Raw genomic sequence first — 21,951 nt, forward strand, 5'->3', positions numbered from 1 at the left:
CTGGTGAAGGCCCCCCCATAAGCTGAAGTCGCTAGACCCACCCTACGGACCTCCTGTGACAGTTCAAGCAGTGACCAGAACAGCGGTATTGACAGACGACTCCCCGGTTTGGATCCACGCATCGCGACTGAAGGAAGCCCCACCTCTGCACCCCACGACTGCGGACCGGAGATTGTACCGAGCATCGAGAGGTGGACCAGGACCAAACCGGATGGGATGGGACAGACCAGAAGATGAGAGCCTGAGGAAGATGCAGATCATTTCCGATTGGTGGCTTAATTAGAGTGGACTTACATCTGAGCATTTACCAGGAGGAGGACAAGGAACTTTCATCATTTGGGATTTTCTTTCCACAGACTGCCAAGGACATTGTTTAACGTTGTAGCTGCCAGGGTTTTAGTCTGACCGCTCTGATGATACGGGGGTCGAAAGGGAATTTTTTCCTTCCATTGAACGGGGGGTTTATTTTTGCCCTTTCCTGGCAAAGGCTTTAGGAGATGTTGAAGATTCACATGCTATAGTCAACAGGTGGTATGTGCTGCCATGGTCTATTTGTAGTGACTGTATTGCCATAATATGGAGTTTAGATTTTCAGGCCATATATTCTTTCAAGCTATGGCCCTCCCCATTGAACATGTCTGTTTTTGATTTGATAGAATTCTAAGAAGTTATATCCCTATGTGCACACAACCAAGTCGCCAGCCTACATACACCTTAGAATATAATGTCACCTTTTTAGAACCTCGCGTGTGCAAGTCAGTTATCAATAATATGACGTGCACTCATACAATAATGCAACCCAGTTATGTCAAGAATGTCCAGCTCCCTAAGGGATGGTTACTATCATGTGGGACTCATAGTTGGACATATATCCCAGGAGGGCACATAGTGCTATTTTCAGACTCTAGGTGACCCCACCCTTATGAATAAGGTTGGGATCAAAGGTTGGGTTGAAAGAGTGTGCCTTGATGAAATATTAAATTTCATGATACCAGAGAATTCATTTTAGCTAATGCCCACTTTCCAATGGAATGTGGGCCCTTGCAATTACATATTAAACACATCTCATCCTAGGACACATCCGCATACAGATTACAGACACATTGATAAGTGTTACATATTAAACACATTTCATTTATCCCGGACACTTAACTTTTGCATATGGATTACAGACAAACGCCTGAACACATTGACAAGTACTTACATATTAACACATCAGACAGTTGAGCAGAGCCGGAACGGCTTTTCCACAAACAAACTTTCAGACACACTACACCCCACATTTTCAGCAGTGTGTTAGGGAAACAAAAGCCTTTTCATGTTTTGTCTTAGTAGATATATTCTATTGTCAAACTGACCCATGGATTGTACACTAGTTTGAACTGGTTTTTCCCTCTCAAATTTCCCATAAATATGTGAGCCGAACCGAAATAAATCAGATGTATACACATTAAGCTTAAGTGCTGTATGTCTTTGCATCTCCTGGCCAGCAGAAGGAAAATTCACTACACTAGGGAGGTTGGGACTGAAGGGTCGTAAATCATCTTGCAACTGCCTCCTGAAGAGATTGAGCTAACAAGGACAAAACCCCAGAAGAAGTGTCCACGGCGGGGACCAGAGGGACATTGAAGTCCCCCCCCCCCCAGAATTAGCTGGCCTTCCTGAAAGGAAGCGAGCTTCCTAAGCACCCGAACTATGAAGACATCCTGTCCGTTATTTGGTGCGTATACAGTCACAAATGTTACCGGAAAAGTGCCCACGGACCCTTTGACGACCACATAGCGTCCAGCCGGGTCGATCATGGGGGCTTTCAAGGACCAGGGAACGCAAGAGGATAGGAGAATCAACGCCCATTTCGACTTCGCCGTAGCATTAGTCAAGTGAAAAGAGATAGGAAAATAGCGTTTTTTGAGGAACGGAAGACGGTCCTCCCTGAAGTGGGTCTCCTGTATAAACGCCACATCGGCACGGCATAGGCGTAAATCGTTCAGAAGCACTTTACGCTTTTCCGGACATTGGGCCCCTTCGCAATGAGTGAGACCACATTGAGATCATCCATTTAAAAAAAAGGGGGGGGGGTGGAGAGGAGAGAGGAGTGGGGAGCTAGAGGAGGAAGAGAGGGGGATGGGAAAGAGGACAAGGAACACAACAAGAGGGAGAGAGAAGGGGGAAAGAGGGAGAGGAGAAGACCAGACAACAAACGGGAGCTGTGCCCGTTGGCAACACTAAGATGCAGGAAAGAAAAAACCCTGCGGGTGCACTAGGGGGCTGCAGGAGCTCACCCCAGGCAAACCTAAGTGGGAGCGTGGATGGAAGAGGCTCGACTTACAGCCGCAAGTCCAGTCCACCCACACAGCCAGGCATTAAAAAATAAACTAGGAGCAGGAGACATGTAAGGAGAAAAGGCAACCCCCCCCCCCGAAGAAATCCCTCTAAGTCAAAAGGCACGACGTATAACCAAATAGTCTACAGTATAACATAGCAAGACCCCCGTAAACATGACCCAATTCCCCCATCCACACCTCTCTTTGTACCACAAAAAAAGAAAAAGAGGGGTGTGGACAAACTGTACCTCCTCTAGAAAGCATCAGACCAGAGGTCTGTGAACAGTGCCCGACCCCCCTACCCTGCAGATCAACCCCCCCGGTCCAGGAACCGGAACCTCGATGGTATTGAACATCACCACAATGAAACCAACTCCTCTCCCAGGGAGTCCCGGCCATCCCCTAAGACATGGCAATGCCCCAACGCTGTTCAAGAACATATTCCCTGCTCCTGATCTCCCCCCGCCCGCAGCACCCCACCACCCCAACATCCTCAATCCCCCATCCCCGAAAGTCCCCCGTGCCCGGAGGCAGGGGGGACTCCACAGTTCCCAATGGTAAAAAAGAAGAATCCCCCGAGCCATGTTACACAACAGCAGTTCCTCCGTCGGCCCCTCACCTCACGGAGGGATATCCACAGTCACAGCAGGGGTGCAGATGACATCTCTCCCGCTGTAAGTCACAGGTGTGAGGATCATTTTTACAGCAAAGCTTCACGGGGGGGGGGGGGTTGCCCAACACAGACGAAAGCAGTTTAGGGTAGGGTAGTCTGTGTGGACAAAAAAAAAAAGCAAGGGTCGGTGTGCACAGGTAGTCCGCAAAGTCTGCCGTGTCCAGAGAGAGGTGGTTACACCCGGGGGAAGGCAGAGGAGCACAGGGGGAGCACAAAGGGGGGCAGAACAAGTCCGTGTGTCCCAGAGGGGGTCAACATGAGGAACCTATAGTGCAACAAAAAGGAACAAAAAAGAGGGGATCAGGTAGGCATGTATGCCTCTGGTAATGAGCATGTACTCACAGTTACCTGGGGGCTTCCGCTAGACGAGCCCTTGAGCCGCGGCGGGATCACTGCGGGCGAGGTAGCAGGGGGGCATCCCCCGATGTGGAGGCCTCGGTAATAGCAGCAGCCAATTGGGGACGATGATCGGATCCGTCCCCAGGAAGACAAACAGAGCAGGAAGGTCACACGGTGATCGGAGAGTGAAGGCAACGTTGGGCTTACGGAACATGACCGATAGAGGATAGCCCCACCGGTAAGTGCATCCAGATCTTCTGGCCAGCTCCAAAAGCGGGCGAAGCAAAGCCCTTCTGTATAAGGTGGCCCTCGACAGGTCGGGCATAAACTGCAGGGAGGCCCCATCGAAATCCAGCGGGCCAGAGTCCCAGGCCTTGCGGATCACCGATGCAGCCTGCAGATCACATCCCACGGATGCTTCACATCCGACGACCGGGGACCCAGTGCCCTGTGGACTCGGTCAAACTCAAGGTTCTCCGGAGTGTCCTCTCCCAAAATTTGACTCAGGACAGCAGACATCGTAGCGGGTAGATCTTCCATGCCAGTCGCCTCTGGGAGACCCTTCAGGCGGACGTTATTTCGGCAGCTACGGTCCTCCATGTCTTCCATATGTAGCTGCATCGCTACCGCGGCCTCCATGTGTGCTGCCTGCGACTTTTCCAGGGAAGTCAACCGGTGGTCCATAGCAGAGATGGCCGCTTTCCCCACTGACACTCTGTCCGTCACCCGTTGGATTTCTTGTTGAACAGCCTGTCCCTCCTTGCGGTGAGCGGCCTCTAGGCAGCCGACAATTGCCTCTATGTCGGCCACGCTCGGGAGGGAGCGAAGGATGGTCCGGAGCTCCTCGTCAGCCCCCAGTTGACTCAATGGTCTCGACGTGCTCGGGTCAGGAGGGCGGAAGGCAGTGGGGGTATCTGAGAGCATCTCTGAAGCCGTAGAGGGCGCAGGTGACGCCGGCAGAGAATTGCCGCAGGCCTGGAGCACATTGCATGGCGCCGCCATCTTGCTTGCCGGGGAGGATGGCTGAGAGGGGGAGAAGAAGTGCCAAATTTCACCTCCAGCAGGTGAGTTACGGGAGGTATGTGGATGTCCAAGGGTACTCCTAGTCTTTCTCCTTTTGGCAGACCTCATACCGCAGGGCAGTATTGAGTTAATGCCGGGCTAAGTGGGTTAGATCGCGGAGCTCACTTAAAAAGCAGCCTCAGCCGCCATGTCCAGGCCACGCCCCCTGCAGGTATTACTTTTATCTCCAAAGGTTCTGTTAATATTTTAATGAGCCCATTTGTGGATGTATAGGAACTCTATCAGATATATAAACTGGAATCCGCATTTATTATCTAGTGCTCGCCCCCTAAAAGGCCTGCTCTTTTGGTCCCAATGTTCCTTCCCCAGTTAGCGTACTAGCAACCTGGAACACAGTCACACTCTTCTGGCTCAATAAACAGCTTAGGGATATCCTTTTTCTGATGATTTATTAAACTTCAACTTGGATAGGTGCAGGTTTACTGTGGGATACTCCTGTAGGACAAGGTAACAACTTGAGGACACCTCTCACTTCCTCAAGCTTTCTAGCACAGTCCTTGCAGCAGAAAATGATAAACTGAGCTACACAGGCACACCATAAGGAATGTCCACCTTCAGGCATAGGCTTATACTAATTCCTGATGGATAGAAGCAGGAGACACATGCAATTTGTTTCGTTCTGAATTCAAATTCAGACAAATTTCTGGTTATTCGGACATTCGGTTATTCGAAGATTTCGATGTATACGAATCTCGAATGACGATAGCAACTAATTTCATTGAAATTTATTTAGTTTCGTTTTGTTATCTGATTTCCACATTTTCGAACAATTTGAATTCGGATCGGTTGAAATATTGTGGACTGATTCGAATTCGGTGTGAAGAATAGCTAGTTGTTGAGGAGAGTGCCGGGAAGCCAGCTGCCGCGTCCTTAAAGTGTTACTAAACCCAGGAGCCTGCATTCTCTGATCTCCCACAGTACACAGATCATGGAAATGCAATCATTTTAGTCAATATAAACTGCTAAATAACTTTTCTCATCAGCAGTATAAAGCAGTCTTGTGACTTCTGCTTCAGTGTATGGTTAAAGCTTGTAGGAGGAGTTTTCATTCTCCCCTGTCACCTGTCACCCTCTGCCTGGACAGTGCTGATTGGCCCTGTGCTGATCACATGCAGCCTGACTTCTAATGCTCTGTTTTATCACAACATGGGTTGAGTCAGATAAAAAAGAGGAAGATCAGAGAAGACAGGATCAAATAGCCTTTATACACAATGCGGAGTATTAACCCCTTAGGTTCCACATTGAGTATAACAAGCATGCTTTACTGCATATACAGACTGATTTTTATTGTTGTGGGTTTTGTAACACTTTAACAACCAATGACTCATCAGCTAACAGCAGCGATGATTGGGGTGGGGGATGGGGACGGCATTCGCTAGTCCCCACCTTTCGTTTGCTCGGATAAGGGTCTAGTTTGGATTTTGGGGGGTGGCCTGACGCCATTTTTTTATTTGGGTGTGGAGCTTCCCTTAAAATCCTGACGGGCAACCAGAAGAGAAAAGCTATATCCAGATGTTGGTGTTATCATAGCAGTGCTCAAAGGATGAACAAGCTGGTGGATACAATGAACAATTTATTGAAACAACCAGAAGGGTAACAGTGAATGAAGTAATGAAAATCAATTGCAAAGTCAATACATTTGCTGATACGATACCGGGCTGGCCTTTATCCAATGGGGATCAGTGAATGGCTGGTGGCTCAACTAGATTGAACAAACTGGGCCGCTGTGGAAGGAGATGTACTCAGAGAAGCCGTGGATGAATGGGAGTCGGGCCAGGCCCGCCGGCGCTCCCAAGTGACATCACCGTGGCTCAAAACCACAGGGAGGAAGTGTTGTGCTCAGAAGCAGGAATAACCAGCCTGGAGCATTGCCGTAACTACGTGTTTTGTGCGTATGCTTGACAAAGCGCATTCACACGAAACGCGTCATAACAGCAAAGCGCATGCCCGCGAAACGCGTTGTCTTGGCAACGCTCTCTTTATGAGTTTCAGGCTGGTTCTTCCTGCTTCTGTGTATGACACTTTCGCCCTGTGGTTTTAAGCCGCGGTAACGTCACACGGGAGCACCAGCGGGCCCGGCCCACCTTCCCTTCGTCCGTGGCTTCTCAGAGTACATCTCCTTCCACGGCAACCCGGTTCATTTCCAAGCCATTCACCGATCCCTATCGGATGAAGGCTAGCCCAGTATCGTATCAGCGACTTCATTGACTTTGCAATTGATTTTTATTACTTCATTCACTGTTACCCTTCTGGTTGTTTCAATCAACTGTACATTGAATCCACCAGTTTGTTCATCCTTTGAGGACTGCTATGATAACACCAACATCCGGATAGCGCTGTCTCTCCTGGTTGCCTGTTAGATGGTCATTTTGTTTGATTTTGACAGCTGCACCAGTATGGTTCAAGACAACTCACAGTGTGGGTGCCACAGTGGTCAGCGCTGGGACCTTTTGTTGTTTCTTAAAATCTATACCAGACCTAAGGGCCTGGTATGGATTGGGAGGGACCCTGCACTGTTATGGTCGTTAAGGATGCCAGCAGCCGCCCACTCCTTAAAAAACAGCTATTCCTATTTCTAAATATACAAAAGAAATGCCGAAGGTCCAATATTGCGTCAAAGGACCAATTCATTTTGGGAATTTCAGACTTTGTTTGTATTTTTAGCATTATTTATTCAGAATAGCATTCTTTTTTTAACAGCATGGGGTCCCCCTTAATTCATACCAGGCGCTTCAGATATGGTATGAATTTTTAGAAGAACCTAATGGCAAAATTTTTAAAAAAAATGCGTAGGGTCCCTTACAAAATTCACATTTATTTTTTTTTTTTACAAAATGGCGTGGGGTCCCCCCAAAAATCCATACCAGACACTTATCCAAGCACGTCGCCCAGCTAGCCAGGAAAGGTGGGGGACCAGTGAGCTCCCCTCTCCTTAACCATACCAGGCCACATGCCCACAACATGGGGGGGTGGTTTGAGGGTTGCTCTGCCCCCCGAAGCGCCTTGTCCCCATGTTGATGGGGAAAAGAGCCTCTTCCCCACAATTCTGTCCCTGTGGTTGAGGGGGTCTACGGGCAGAGGGCTTACTGGAATCTGGAGGCACCCTTTAACAAGGGTGCCCCCAGATCCTGCCTCCCCATGTAAATGAGTATAGGGTACATAGTACCCCTACTCATTCACCAAAAAGTGCTCAAAGGGTTAAAAAAAAAACAACACCAGTTTTTGACAAGTCCTTTAAAAAAAACAAAAAAAAAAACCATAAAAATGCTGACATGAACAAAAAACAAAGAAAAGAACCGTAGGTCTCTGAATAGGGTTGAGCGAACACAGACTGTATTATTCGTGTTCGTACCGAATAATTGGATTTTTGTTACCCGAACACGGACCCAAAAACTTTACTGTATATTTGGGTAAAAATCCGTGTTTGGTCGTTTTATTTCCGGGTTTTGCATGCTTTGGCGCGCTTTTCATGGCGGGCTTTCAACAGCCAATCAACAAGCGTTTAACTGGTGTGCCTAAGCCATCCCAGCCATGCCTACAAATGTATCAGTAGCTGTGATTGGCCGTCTGAAGCATGTGACCAAGTCTTTATAAGTTTGAGGCAGCGCCGCTGCGGCGTCATTCTGCTGTTTAGTTCAGGGAGAGAGCACACATCAACGTGCTGCATGCTGAATAGGGACAGACAGGAAAAAAAAAACATTTGTGTCCGGATAGAATTGAGGGACAGGTCGGAGTGTGTTAGGCAGGGCGAGTTGTAGGCATTTTAGGGAGAGGCTGCTGCTGATTTTTAGGATCAGTGTGTTCTACAAACTACAATCGATATTGCTGTCTGGGGTGGGATAGGAGATAGGCAGGTGTCAGTGGTCCACATCCATTTTGCTGTGTGTGGGCTGCAGTGAACACAATCTTTTTGGGCTGCAGTAAACACAATCTTTTTGGGGTGCAGTGAACACAATCTTTTTGGGGTACAGTGAACACAATCTTTTTGGGGTGCTGGCTGCTGATTAGGGACAGACAGGAAAAAAAAACATTTGTGTCCGGATAGAATTGACGGACAGGTCGGAGTGTGTTAGGCAGGGCGAATTGTAGGCATTTTAGGGAGAGAGTCTGCTGATTTTTAGGGTCAGTGTGTTCTACAAACTACAATCGATATTGCTGTGTGGGGTGGGGTTTGCAGTGACCGATCTACGATCTTATCAATCCTTTTAGGGACAGAGTCTGCTGATTTTTAGGGTCAGACAGTGCGTTCTACAAACTACAATCGATATTGCTGTGTGTGTGTGGGGGGGGGGGGTTGCAGTCACCCGATCTACGATCTTATCAATCCTTTTAGGGACAGAGTCTGCTGATTTTTAGGGTCAGACAGTGTGTTCTACAAACTACAGTCGATATTGCTGTGTGGTGTGGGATAGGAGATAGGCAGGTGTCAGTGGTCCACATCCATTTTGCTGTGTGTGGGCTGCAGTGAACACAATCTTTTTGGGGTGCAGTGAACACAATCTTTTTGGGGTACAGTGAACACAATCTTTTTGGGGTGCAGTGAACACAATCTTTGTGGGGTGCAGTGAACACAATGTTTTTGGGGTGCAGTGAACACAATCTTTTTTGCCCACTGAGGAGGAGGGAGAAAAGTATTTTTCTATCAGTCACTGTGTGCAGCATTTTTCCTTCAGCTGTGCTGTGCTGACTGATCATACACTGCTGTGTTCAGTTCACATGTGCTAATATTGAGTGGTTTCAGAAATCATACACTTTTTTTCTATTCCACTATTCAATATACAGCCTTGGGTTAAAAAAAATTTAAATTGTGGCCTGCAGCAGAGCTGAATGATATTTGGGGTTTTTGGGGTTCATCTCATACTTCTGAAGATTTGAGGGTGCTGCCTGTTCCATACTCCTCCTACTCCTCATTCAGCCTTTTAGGGGTACAAACAATAGTAATTGGAGCCTAGTGTGGTTTTGTACGTGTGAGATACATACACTTTTTTTGATCATATTTCCTATTCCGCTATTCAATAAAAACCTTTGGGGATCAATTAAATTGCGGGATAGTCTGTGTTGGTACGTGTGAGATCCACCTTTCCAAGTTTTTGGGGTTCATCTCATACTTCTGAAGATTTGAGGGTGCTGCCTGTTCCATACTCCTCCTACTCCTCATTCAGCCTTTTAGGGGTACAAACAATAGTAATTGGGGCCTAGTGTGGTTTTGTACGTGTGAGATACATACGCTTTTTTTGATCATATTTCCTATTCCGCTATTCAATAAAAACCTTTGGGGATCAATTAAATTGCGGGATAGTCTGTGTTGGTACGTGTGAGATCCACCTTTCCAAGTTTTTGGGGTTCATCTCATACTTCTGAAGATTTGAGGGTGCTGCCTGTTCCATACTCCTCCTACTCCCCATTCAGCCTTTTAGGGGTACAAACAATAGTAATTGGGGCCTAGTGTGGTTTTGTACGTGTGAGATACATACACTTTTTTTGATCATATTTCCTATTCCGCTATTCAATAAAAACCTTTGGGGATCAATTAAATTGCGGGATAGTTTGTGTTGGTACGTGTGAGATCCACCTTTCCAAGTTTTTGGGGTTCATCTCATACTTCTGAAGATTTGAGGGTGCTGCCTGTTCCATACTCCTCCTACTCCTCATCCTGCCTTTAGGGGTACAAACAATAGTAATTGGGGCCTAGTGTGCTTCTGTACGTGTGAGATACATACACTTTTTTTGATCATATTTTCTATTCCGCTATTTAATCAAAACCTTTGGGTATAAACAATTAAATTGCGGGATAGTCTGTGTCAGTACGTGTGAGATACACCTTTCCAATTTTTGGGGCGCATCTCATACTGCCGAGGATTTGAGGGTGCTTCAGTCTGCCTCCTGCCTGTTCCGAACTCCTCCTACTCCTCATCCGGCCTTTAGGGTACAAAAAATTGTAATCGGGGCCTAGATTGTGTTTGTACGTGTGAGATACACCATTTTGTAAAATTTGTCCTATTCCGCTATTCAATATACACCCTGTTTGAGTGTAAAAAATTAAACTGCGGGATAGTCTGTACCGGTACATGTGAGATACACCTTTATAAATTTGTTTGGCGCATCTCCTTCTACCGCCGAGGATTGCAGGGCGCTTCAGTTTGGCTCCTGTTCCCAACTCCTCCTACTCCGCTTCCTCATCCTGCCTTTAGGGTACAAAAAATTGTAATCGGGGCCTAGTTGGTGTTTGTACGTGTGAGATACACCGTTTTGTAAAATTTGTCCTATTCCGCTATTCAATATACACCCTGTTTGAGTGTAAAAAATTAAATTGTGGGATAGTCTGTATCGGTACATGTGAGATACACCTTTTTAAATTTGTTTGGCGCATCTCCTTCTACCGCCGAGGATTGCAGGGCGCTTCAGTTTGCCTCCTGTTCCCAACTCCTCCTACTCCTCTTCCTCATCCCGCCTTTAGGGTACAAAAAATTGTAATCGGGGCCTAGTCTGTGTTTGTACGTGTGAGATACACCGTATTATAACATTTTTCCTATTCCACTATTCAATATACACCCTTTTGGAGTGTAAGAAAATTAAATTACGGCATAGTCTGTATCGGTACGTGTGAGATACACCTTTTAAATTTGTTTGGTGCATCTCCTTCCACCGCCAAGGATTGCAGGGCGCTTCAGTTTGCCTCCTGTTCCCAACTCCTCCTACTCCTCTTCCTCATCCGCCCTTTAGGGCACAAAAAATTTTAATTGGGGCCTAGTCTGTGTTTGTACGTGTGAGATACACCGTTTTTTTATCCTTTTTCCTATTCCGCTATTCAATATACACCCCTTTGGGGTAAAAAACATTAAATTGCGGCATAGTTTGCATATTTGACTGTCAGATACACCCGTGCGATACTGTTGTTGTTTTGTTCCGCTATTCATTAAACACTTTCTAGGGCAAGATCATAAATTACAGAAATATGAGGAGACCGTCAAATAGGGGCCGTGGCCTGGGTCGTGGTGCTGCTGGTAGAGCTCCTGTTGCAAGGAGAGGACGTGGTCGATCTGTGCCAGCTACACGCACAAGTGAAACACCTTCCTCAAGTGTGAGTAGGCGACAGAACCTGCAGCAGTATTTGGTAGGGCATAATGCGCCTCTAGACGTGATGAGGCCTGAAGAAGTACAGGCGATAGTAGATTGGGTTGCTGACAGTGCCTCCAGTTCCTTCACATTGTCTCCCACCCAGTCTACTGCAGAAAGGTCAGAGTTGGCACCTGCAGCCAATGTCCAACCGTCTTTCACCTCACCCCCTTGGAAATCAGGCAAGCAGTCTGAGCCCCAATCCATACAGCAGTCTCTTGTTCTTTTTGAGGACTCTGTCAGCAGGGTTTCCCAGGTCCATCCACCTAGCCCTGCCCCAGAAGTGGAAGAGATTGAGTGCAGCGATGCCCAACCACTTATTTCTCAAGATGAGTACATGCAAGGACCATCGCAGCACGTCTCCGATGATGACGAAACGCAGGTGCCAACTGCTGCGGTGTTCAGCATTGTGGAGACCGACAAGGAGGGCAGGGGTGAAGACTGGGTGGAAGATGATGTGGAGGACGATGAGGTCCTCGACCCCACATGGAATGAACGTCATGCAGGTGACCTGAGTAGTTTGGAGGAAGAGGCGGTGGTCACACAGAGCCACCAGCACAGCAGAAGAGGGAGCAGGGTGCAGAAGCGGAGCGACCGTGCCCTAGACACTACGCCCGCTACTGCCCAACGCAGCAAGGGAACGAGCGCACCAAAGTCAGCTCAAAGGAGTTCTGTAGCGTGGAAGTTCTTTAGAAAATGTGCTGATGACAGGACACGAGTGGTTTGCACCCTGTGCAATCAGAGCCTGAAGCGAGGCATAAACATTCTCAACCTGAGCACAACCTGCATGATCAGGCATCTAAGTGCAAAGCACGAGCTGCAGTGGAGTAGACACCTTCAAAACCAAGAAAAGTCTCTGGCTCATCCTGCTTCCTCTTCTGCTGCAGTCTCGGCCGCTCCAGCCACATCTGTAGTGATACCGGCACCTGCCACCCCGCAAACAGAGGATCTGTCAGCAACACCACCACCTGGGTCACCAACCGTCTCCACAATGTCCCGTGGAAGCGTTCAGCTTTCCATCTCCCAAACACTTGAGAGGAAGAGGAAGTACCCCCCTATCCACCCGTGATCCCTGGCCCTGAATGCCAGCATTTCAATATTCTTGGCCTTTGAAATGCTGTCATTCCGTCTGGTGGAGATGCACAGTTTTAAAAACCTTATGTCGGTGGCTGTCCCACAGTACGTCGTGCCCAGCCGCCACTACTTTTCCAGGCAAGCCATCCCTTCCCTGCACAACCAAGTGGGGGAAAAAATCAGGTGTGCACTGCGCAACACCATCTCTGGCAAGGTCCACCTAACTACCGATACGTGGACCAGTAAGCACGGTCAGGGGCGTTATATCTCCCTAACGGCACACTGGGTAAATGCAGTGGCGGATGGGCCTGAGGCGGATAGCAATTTGGCGCATGTCCTTCCACTACTGAGGATTGCAGGGCGCTTCAGTTTGCCTCCTGTTCCTAACTCCTCTTACTCCGCTTCCTCATCCTCTACCGCCTCCTCATCTGGACAGCGTAACACCTTCACCACCAACTTCAGCACGGCCAGGGGTAAACGACAGCAGGCAGTTTTAAAACTTGCCTGTTTGGGGGACAAACCACACACCGCGCAGGAGTTGTGGAGGAGCATGGAACAGCAGACAAATGAGTGGTTGCTGCCAGCGAGCCTCAAGCCCGGCCTGGTGGTGTGCGATAACGGGCGAAATCTCATAGCAGCTCTGGGCCTAGCCGGTTTGACGCACATCCCTTGCCTGGCGCATGTGCTGAATTTGGTGGTGCAGAGGTTCCTTAAAAACTACCCCGATATGTCAGAGCTGCTGCAGAAAGTGCGGGCCGTCTGTGCGCACTTTCGGTGTTCTCACCCTGCTGCTGCTCGCCTGTCAGCGCTGCAGCGTAACTTCGGCCTTCCCGCTCACCGCCTCATATGTGACGTGCCCACAAGGTGGAACTCCACCTTGCACATGCTGCAAAGACTGTGCGAGCAGCAGCAGGCCATAGTGGAGTTTCAGCTGCAGCACGCACGCGTGAGTCGCTCTGCGGAACAGCACCACTTCACCACCAAGAACTGGGCCTCCATGCGAGACCTGTGTGCCTTGTTGCTCTGTTTTGAGTACTCCACCAACATGGCCAGTGCCGATGACACCGTTCTCAGCTTAACTATCCCACTTCTATGCCTCCTTGAAAAAACTATTCGGGCGATGATGGAAGAGGATGTGGCACAGGATGAGGAGGAGGAGGAGGATGAAGAGGTAACATTTCCAAGGCTTTCAGGGCAGTCATTCGCAAGGGGCTCCGAGGGTGAGTTCCTGCACACACAAACACCAGGGACACAATTGTCCAGCAGGGGCACAGTTCTGGAGGATGAGGAGGATGAGGAGGAGGAGCTGGAGGAGGAGATGGAAGCATGTTCACAGCAGGGTGGCACCCAGGCCAGCTCATGGCCATCACTGGTGCGTGGCTGGGGGGATACAGAGGACACGGACCATACACCTCCCACAGAGGACAGCCTTTTGTTGCCTCTGGGCAGCCTGGCACACATGAGCGATTACATGCTGCAGTTTCTCCACAACGGCCACCGAGTTGCCCACATTCTAACTTGTGCTGATTACTGGGTGGCCACGCTGCTGGATCCCCGTTACAAGGACAACGTACCGTCCTTAATTCACTCACTGGAGCGCGATCGCAAGATGCGCGAGTACAAGCGCACACTGGTAGACGCCATGCTGCTGGCATTCCCACCTGACAGCGGGGCCACAGTGGAAGCACAAGGCAGAGGAGGAGGAGGAGGAAGAGGTCACCAACGCAACCAGGGCACCGCCAGCACCTCAGAAGGCAGGGTTAGCATGGCCGAAATGTGGAAAAGCTTTGTCAGCACGCCACAACAAATAGCAGCACCAGCAGCTAATATGGAACGTCTTAGCAGGAGGCAGCATTTCACCAACATGGTGGAGCAGTATGTGTGCACACGCCTAGACGTACTGAATGAGGGGTCTGCCCCCTTCAACTTCTGGGTCTCCAAGTTGGGCACATGGCCTGAGCTTGCCCTTTACGCCTTGGAGGTGCTGGCGTGCCCTGCAGCCAGTGTATTATCTGAACGCGTATTTAGCACGGCTGGGGGCGTTATCACAGACAAGCGCAGCCGCCTGTCCAGAGACAATGTGGACAAGCTCACGTTCATTAAAATGAACCAGGCATGGATCCCACGGGACTTTTCCGTACCTTGTGCAGAATAGCGATGGATACCGACCTTACCCAGCCATTGTTCCATTTTTGCTCTTTCTCACTCTTTTGGGGTGTACCCTCATTTAAAATTTGTGAAAAGAAGCAGTGTTGGCTACCTCGTCCTCCTCAGGGCCAGATTAACGTAGGGGCTATTGGAGCTGCAGCTCCAGGCCCCTACCTTTATATGGGCCCCAGGTTGGCCATATTCACTGTTACCGCTCTTCTGTCACTTGTAAACACAGAAGTCTGGCTTCTATGCTCGCTTCCCCAGGCAGCTCCCTGAGAACCTCCCCACACAGCACGAAGGCCGGACAAGGAGGGACAGTTGCCGATGCATGGATGTGTTTATGGGCTTCAGAGACAGCATCCCATGTTGAATTAGGCATGCATGGCTGCACCCTTCTTCCTCTGGGTGCATGCCAAGGCACGGCCCTAAAGGCCCTTCAAAATCCTCAGCACCAAGCCCATGATGCTCTTAATCCGGCCCTGGTCCTCCTCCACCGCCGCTTCCACCTACACCGCCCATAGGTGTGCGCAGCCTATTGCATTAGGTTGTGCACCCCAAAGTTTAAATACACATGCATGTGTTTGCCTACATGTACATGGCCCCGATACATTACTCTCCCTGCTGGCAAAGTGAAATAGAGCAGAGCAGGTCCGAGGGAGATCTTTCCCATCTCTTTACTGGCAAACAGAGCGATAATGCTATGTGCCCTAGGTGATTAGGGTGTGCCCAGGCACATCCGGCACACCCTGTGCGCACGCCTATGACACCGCCACATCCACAACCACCTCAACCTCCCTCCTACTCCATATGGGCCTCGTCCTTCAGAGATGAAGAACATTGTTTTATTTTTCTGTTTTTTTTTTTTTGTTGTTTTAAGTTATTTCCCTATCCATATTTGTTTGCAGAGCACTTGCTATGCTCTTAACTATGTTTTGCTGCCATTTGCAGCACTCTAGCCCTTTCCATTGGTGTTTTAGTGCCATTTTAGTGCCTGAAAGTTCGGGTCCCCATTGACTTCAATGGGGTTCGGTGTCCGGGAAAAGTTCGGCAAAAGTCCGGGACACGGACCCGGACTTTTTTTTAAAGTTCGGCCGAACCCGCCGAACACGGACATCCAGGTGTCCGCTCAACTCTATCTCTGAACATAACTGGTCCTATGCAGGGAAACAGCCGAATGTCGTAATGGTGCATAATGTAAACCCATGGCTTTGTGTAACTTAAAGGTAGGCTTGATCCAACTGCTGGCTTGTATACAAATTTTTGATCAATTTTTACGCATTTTGCCCAGGCATCCCTGAAGAATCCTCAAGGCACCCCTATGTTTGACAAAGGCTGCTCTACAGCAAAAGCTTTTCAAGTCTTCAGCATGAAAATTCAGCCAGAGAGACCCCCTGTGGTGGGATGACTACTGCAAAAAATAACCGAACCAGAACTTGCAGCATGTTTGCAAAGAAAGTTGATCCTGAATCATGCAATGCAGACTTTCTGCAATTGTGCAACAAACTTGTAATTTTTATACTTGCAGCTCAATTGCTTGCTATTTGGCAAGTGGAAAGAGCTCAGCTCCTCCTTGTGGAACTCTTAAAAGAAAAGGAGAAATGGAAAAGCAGAGAAGAATCTGAATATTTTACATTGCTGATTTCCACTAGCAGTAAGTGTTTGCAAGTTCTACCACCTACCTTCCTGTGCAAGAAATGCGGGGACCACCAACATCAACACCAGCACGCTCAGCTCCATCTCCCTGAGAATATATAAAATGATTAAAAAAATGAATATTTTGGAAAAAAAATATATATATATATATATATGAATGACTTATGTAAAATCGGTGGGGATCCCAGTGTCTCCCTGCTAGAGACATTTGTCTTGTCTTTTTGAGAGTTGAAAGCCTGACTTTAATAAACTTCTGTTATTTTTTGCTAAGGCCTCGCCTCGAATGCTTTCTCACTGGATTTTTTTTTGGATATTGTTTTAACGTGTTTGTCAAATTGCATTTTGGATAAACCAATGATTTTAGCTTATTTCACTTTTCACACGTAGGATGTAAGGACCTGAAGCGTTGCCAACCTATGTGACCTTTCTAGTCTGCTATATATATTGTATTGTATTATATGTATATGTATCCCCTTTATGGATCACTGCCTTGCCGTGGTGAAGAGGCTTGCGTAATTCAGTTAAGCTATGCTGCGCAGTCTCGGTCAAGATGGACAGGTCATAGTAGAGAATTCTGACAAAATGTGATCCACTGGAGAAGGAAATGGCAACCCACTCCAGTATCCTTGCCAGGAAAACCTTATGAACAGAAACAAAAGGCTAACCATGAAGTTAAGCAAGCTCTGACAAGCTCTGACAAGCTCTGACAAGCTCTGGGAGGCACTTTGTGGAGGACATAAAAGCCTGGCGTGCTATGGTTCATGAGGTCAATTTTTTCATGTGACAACACTGAAGAAATTACACTTTTCTACAATGTAAAGTAGTGAGTGTACAGCTTGTATAACAGTGTAAATTTGCTGTTCCCTCAAAATAACTCAACACACAGTCATTCATGTCTAAACTGCTGGCAACAAAAGTGAGTACACCTCTAAGTGAAAATGTCCAAATTGGGCCCAATTAGCCATTTTCCCTCCCTGGTGTCATGTGACTCGTTAGTGTTACAAGGTCTCAGGTGTGAATGGGGAGCAGATGTGATAAATTTGGTGTTATCGCTCTCACTCTCTAATACTGGTCAATGGAAGTTCAACATGGCACCTCATGGCAAAGAACTCTCTGAGGATCTTAAAAAAAGAAGAGTTGCACTACATAAAGATGGCCTAGGCTATAGGAAGATTGCCAAGACCCTGAAACTGAGCTGCAGCACGGTGGCCAAGACCATACAGTGGTTTAACAGGACAGGTTCCACTCAGAACAGGCCTCGCCATGGTCGACCAAAGCAGTTGAGCACACGTGCTCAGCGTCATATCCAGAGGTTGTCTTTAGGAAATAGACGTATGAGTGCTGCCAGCATTGCTGCAGAGGTTGAAGGGGTGGGGGGTCAGCCTGCCAGTGCATTAAATTGGTCTGCAGGGCTGTCGTCCCAGAAGGAAGCCTCTTCTAAAGATGATGCACAAGAAAGCTCGCAAACAGTTTGCTGAAGACAAGCAGAGTAAGGGCATGAATTACTGGAACCATGTTCTGTGGTCTGATGAAACCAAGATAACATGTGGCGACAACCAGTTGAGGAGTACAAAGACAAGTGTGTCTTGCCTACAGTCAAGAATGGTGGTGGGAGTGTCATGGTCTGGGGCTGCATTAATGCTGCCGGCACTGGGGAGCTACAGTTCATTGAGGGAACCATGAATGCCAACATATACTGTGACATACTGAAGCTGAGCATGAGCCCCTCCCTTCAGGGACTGGGTATTCCAACATGATAACAACCCCAAACCCACCTCCAAGATGACCACTGCCTTTCTAAAGAAGCTGAGGGTAAAGTTGATGGACCGACCAAGCATGTCTCCAGACCTAAACCCTTTTGAGCATCTGTGGGGCATCCTTCAAATGGGTGGAGAAGCGCAAGGTCTCTAGCATCCACCAGCTCTGTGATGTAGTCATGGAGGAGTGGAAGAGAATTCCAGCTGTAAACTCACTACTTTACATTGTAGCAAAGTGTCATTTCTTCAGTGTGGTCACATGAAAAGATATAATAAAATATTTACAAAAATGTGAGGGGTGTGCTTACTTTTGTGAGATACTGTAAGTCCCAACCATTGCAGACACATATGTATAACTGGACAGATTTACATTCTACATCAACAAACATGGCTTGTCACACTGACAGTGGGTTAATTGAAAGGCCCACCGACTGTCGCCATTACAGGACACCATCTCAGAGATTAGAAAGATCTTCACATGTCTGCCCTGCTGGGACAATTCACTTAGCCACTTGACCTCCCGAAGGTTTTTCATGACCAGACCATTTTGTTGCGATACAGGACTGTTACTTTACTGACGATTGGGCGGTCGTGCGACACTGTACCCAGATAAAATGTATGTCCTTTTCCCACACAAATAAAGCTTTCTTTTAGTGGTATTTGATCACCTCTGCTTATAGCAATATCAATATTTTTTTTTCAAAAATGTTTTATTTGGGTTTCATAGAGTACCAGTACAATATCACAATCATCATGTAAATTGAAAACGAACATAGAGATAGTGAACATTAGCCGCAAACTTTCTCAAATGTTAGCGAACCGCAAGTTCATTGACTTTAATGGCAGGCAAATTTTAAAAATCTTTAGGTCATATTTGCAGCCACAAAATACTTACTAGCTGTGCACAAATAGTCCCACAACATGGACAATGTCATAACAGAACTATTGCTATTGGAAAAGTTGCCCTAAAAATTTATTTTTTTTCAGCAAAAATTTTTTTTTCTAAATCTGCCAGAACTGACAGCAGCCGGTAAATACATTGTCTAATACATATAGGGTCCATTCACATGTCTGTAAAATGGGTCCGCATCCATTCCACAATTTGGCGGAACCTTTACAGACCCATTGATTTTCAATTCCAGTCTGAAAAATTAGGCATTGACAGGATACAGAAGTAAGTGTCGGCCATTTCAGGCCCCAAAAATTAGCCCACATGGGTTTACCTGATAGCTAAGAACGTTGTATTCTGTGGCTGGAGGTCTGGCCGATATTTGTGGCATGTCATGAGGAATTTTAATCAAACATGGTCTACTGGTCACATGTGTTGAATTCCTCTGAGATCCATGCCTCATTCATTTTTATAAATGTGAGGTAGTCAACACTGTCATGAGCTAGGCGAGTGCGTTTATCGGTCACGACCCCCCCTGCTGCACTGAACGTCCTTTCAGACAGGACACTGGACGGGGGGCAAGCCAACAGTTCCATTGCAAATTGTGCAAGCTTTGGCCAGAGGTCAAGCCTACCCACCCAGTAGTCCAGGGGTTCATCACTCCTCAAAGCGTCCACATTAACCCGATGTAGTCGGACACCTGTCGGTCTAGGCATTCCCTGATGCTGGATCCAGAGTACAGCTGTCCATGGGTCGGCTGAAAGAAGGATCTCATATCTGAAGTGACCAACACATCTTCAAACCAACCTCTCCATGCAGGCGCTGTTGGATTGCTACCCGCAACTGTTTCCCTGTAAGTGGAAATTCCTCTGCCAGCGCACGCAAAAACAGAATGCAGCATTTCTCACAGCAAGGCCGGAAAGTGCTGCATTCTGACCGCCCTCTGTGACTCTGTGGTAACATTTCCGCCATTTTTTGTTTGCACCAGGGGTCTAAGTACATTGCCACCCAGTACTGGTCCTTGCCCTTTATGCTTTTTATATGGGGGTCCCCCTTAAAGCACTGGAGCATGAAGGCCCCCATTCGCACTAAACTGGAAGCGGTGTAGTGGCCTGGCTCCAGCTCATTATCCAGGATAATGTCATCCTCATTCTCCTCCCCCATCCACGGACAACACCAGGGATCCCAGAAAGGTTTAAAGCATGCTCTTCTTGCTCCTCCTCATCCGCCCCAGGACCATCCTCCTCTGACTGATCTTCAGACTCCTGTTGTTGACTTGACTCAGATGGAGTAGCACCTCCTGGGAATTCATCCAACATTGCGACTTCCTCATCTTCCTGCTCCTGCTCCTCGATGGCTTGATCAATGACACGACCCAATGCACGCTCGAGAAAGAAGGCGTAAGGTACGATGTCACTGATGGCGCCCTGGCCGTGACTGACCAGTTTGGTGATCTCATCAAATGGCCGCAGAAGTCTGCATGCATCGCGCATGAGAAGCCACTGGCGAGGTGAAAAAAAACCAAGCTCCCCAGAACCTGTCCTGACGCAGAGTTCGTACAGGTAGTCATTAACTGCACGTTTATGCTGGAGCAGCCTATCAAGCATATACAAGGTTGAGTTTCATCGCGTCGGGCAGTCACATATAAGACGCCTGACGAGCAGGTTGTATCGCCGCTGAATGTCAGCAAGGCGAGCCATGGCTGTGTAAGATCTTCTGAAATGGCCCGAGATTTTCCTGGCTTACCGCAAAATGTCCTGGACCCCAGGGTATTCGGCAACGAATCGCTGCACGACCAAGTTCAGGACGTGTGCCATGCATTGCACATGTGTAATTTTGCCCTGTTTCAGCGCGCTCAGGAGATTGAGACCGTTGTCGCACACCACTTTACCAACTGTCAAATTGAGCGGTGTCAGCCACTGATCTGCCTGTGAACGCAAAGCTGAAAGGAGTGCAGGACCAGTGTGGCTATTGGCTTCCAGGCACAACAGACGCAGCAAAGCATGGCAACGTCTCACCTCGCCTGTCGAATAGGTTCTGGGGATTTTGGGCGGCGCAGCGGAAGAGACGGTAGCAGCCGAAAAGGAGGAGTCAGCCGAGGAGGAGAGGGAGGATGGAGTAGGAGGAGGAGAAGAAGAGGCAGGCCTGCATGCAATCCGTGGCTGTAAAACCAAATCTACACGGGTGCCACGGGTTACATGCTTGACGGCCGTCAGAAGGGTCACCCAGTGGGCAGTAAAAGTTATATACCTTCCCTGCCCATGTTTGCTAGACCATGTGTCTGTGGTCAGCTGTATCTTGGCACCGACACTGAGTGCCAGAGATACATTCACTTGCCACTGAACATGGCCATACAGCTCTGGAATGCCCTTCTGCGATAAATAGTTCCTTCCTGGGACCTTCCATTGTGGTGTTCCAATGGCCACAAATTTCTGAAAGGCCTCTGAGTCCACCAGTTGATATGGCAGTAGTTGGCGCGCTATCAGTTCTGACAAGCCAGAAGTCAACCGTTGGGCAAGAGGGTTATCCGGCTTCATCATTTTTTTACGCTCCAACATTTGGGCCACGGAAGCCTGCCTTTTTCCAGAACAACGTGAGGACGGCATGATGACATCTAGCAACTAGATTGGAGGGACAGAAGAGAGCCCAGCCCAGCCCAGCCTGCTACACTACAGGGGATGGAAAAGAACATTGCAGGTTTTAATGAAGATCTTCTTTAAGGACCCTGAGGATTCAGGCCATCCAGGAGAGGGACCCCGGACCGCAAGGGACTACAAAGCCCAGCAATTACCATCCCAGCCTAGGAGGCCTTAAGGCTCAATAGGTCTTTTTACCGTACGGTACTTAAGACCCACAACGTCTGGTGAGTGCATACCCCCCCATTACTCCACA

General features: G+C 48.2%; 1 protein-coding gene across 1 annotated transcript in view; it reads right to left on the minus strand.

Moving 5' to 3' along the window:
• Positions 1–16,497, minus strand: part of LOC309553093 (C-reactive protein-like) — a gene marked incomplete at both ends in the record, with an annotated part of 76,445 nt that extends 59,948 nt beyond the window's left edge. The window contains one exon of the mRNA XM_082253992.1: positions 16,440–16,497. Within this exon, the coding sequence (XP_082110118.1) occupies positions 16,440–16,497 (58 nt within the window). The remainder of the gene's footprint in view (positions 1–16,439) is intronic.
• Positions 16,498–21,951: the final 5,454 nt, after the last annotated feature.

Source organism: Pelophylax lessonae, assembly GCF_965119305.1.
Source record: "Pelophylax lessonae genome assembly, chromosome: 4".
Lineage (NCBI taxonomy): Eukaryota > Metazoa > Chordata > Amphibia > Anura > Ranidae > Pelophylax > Pelophylax lessonae.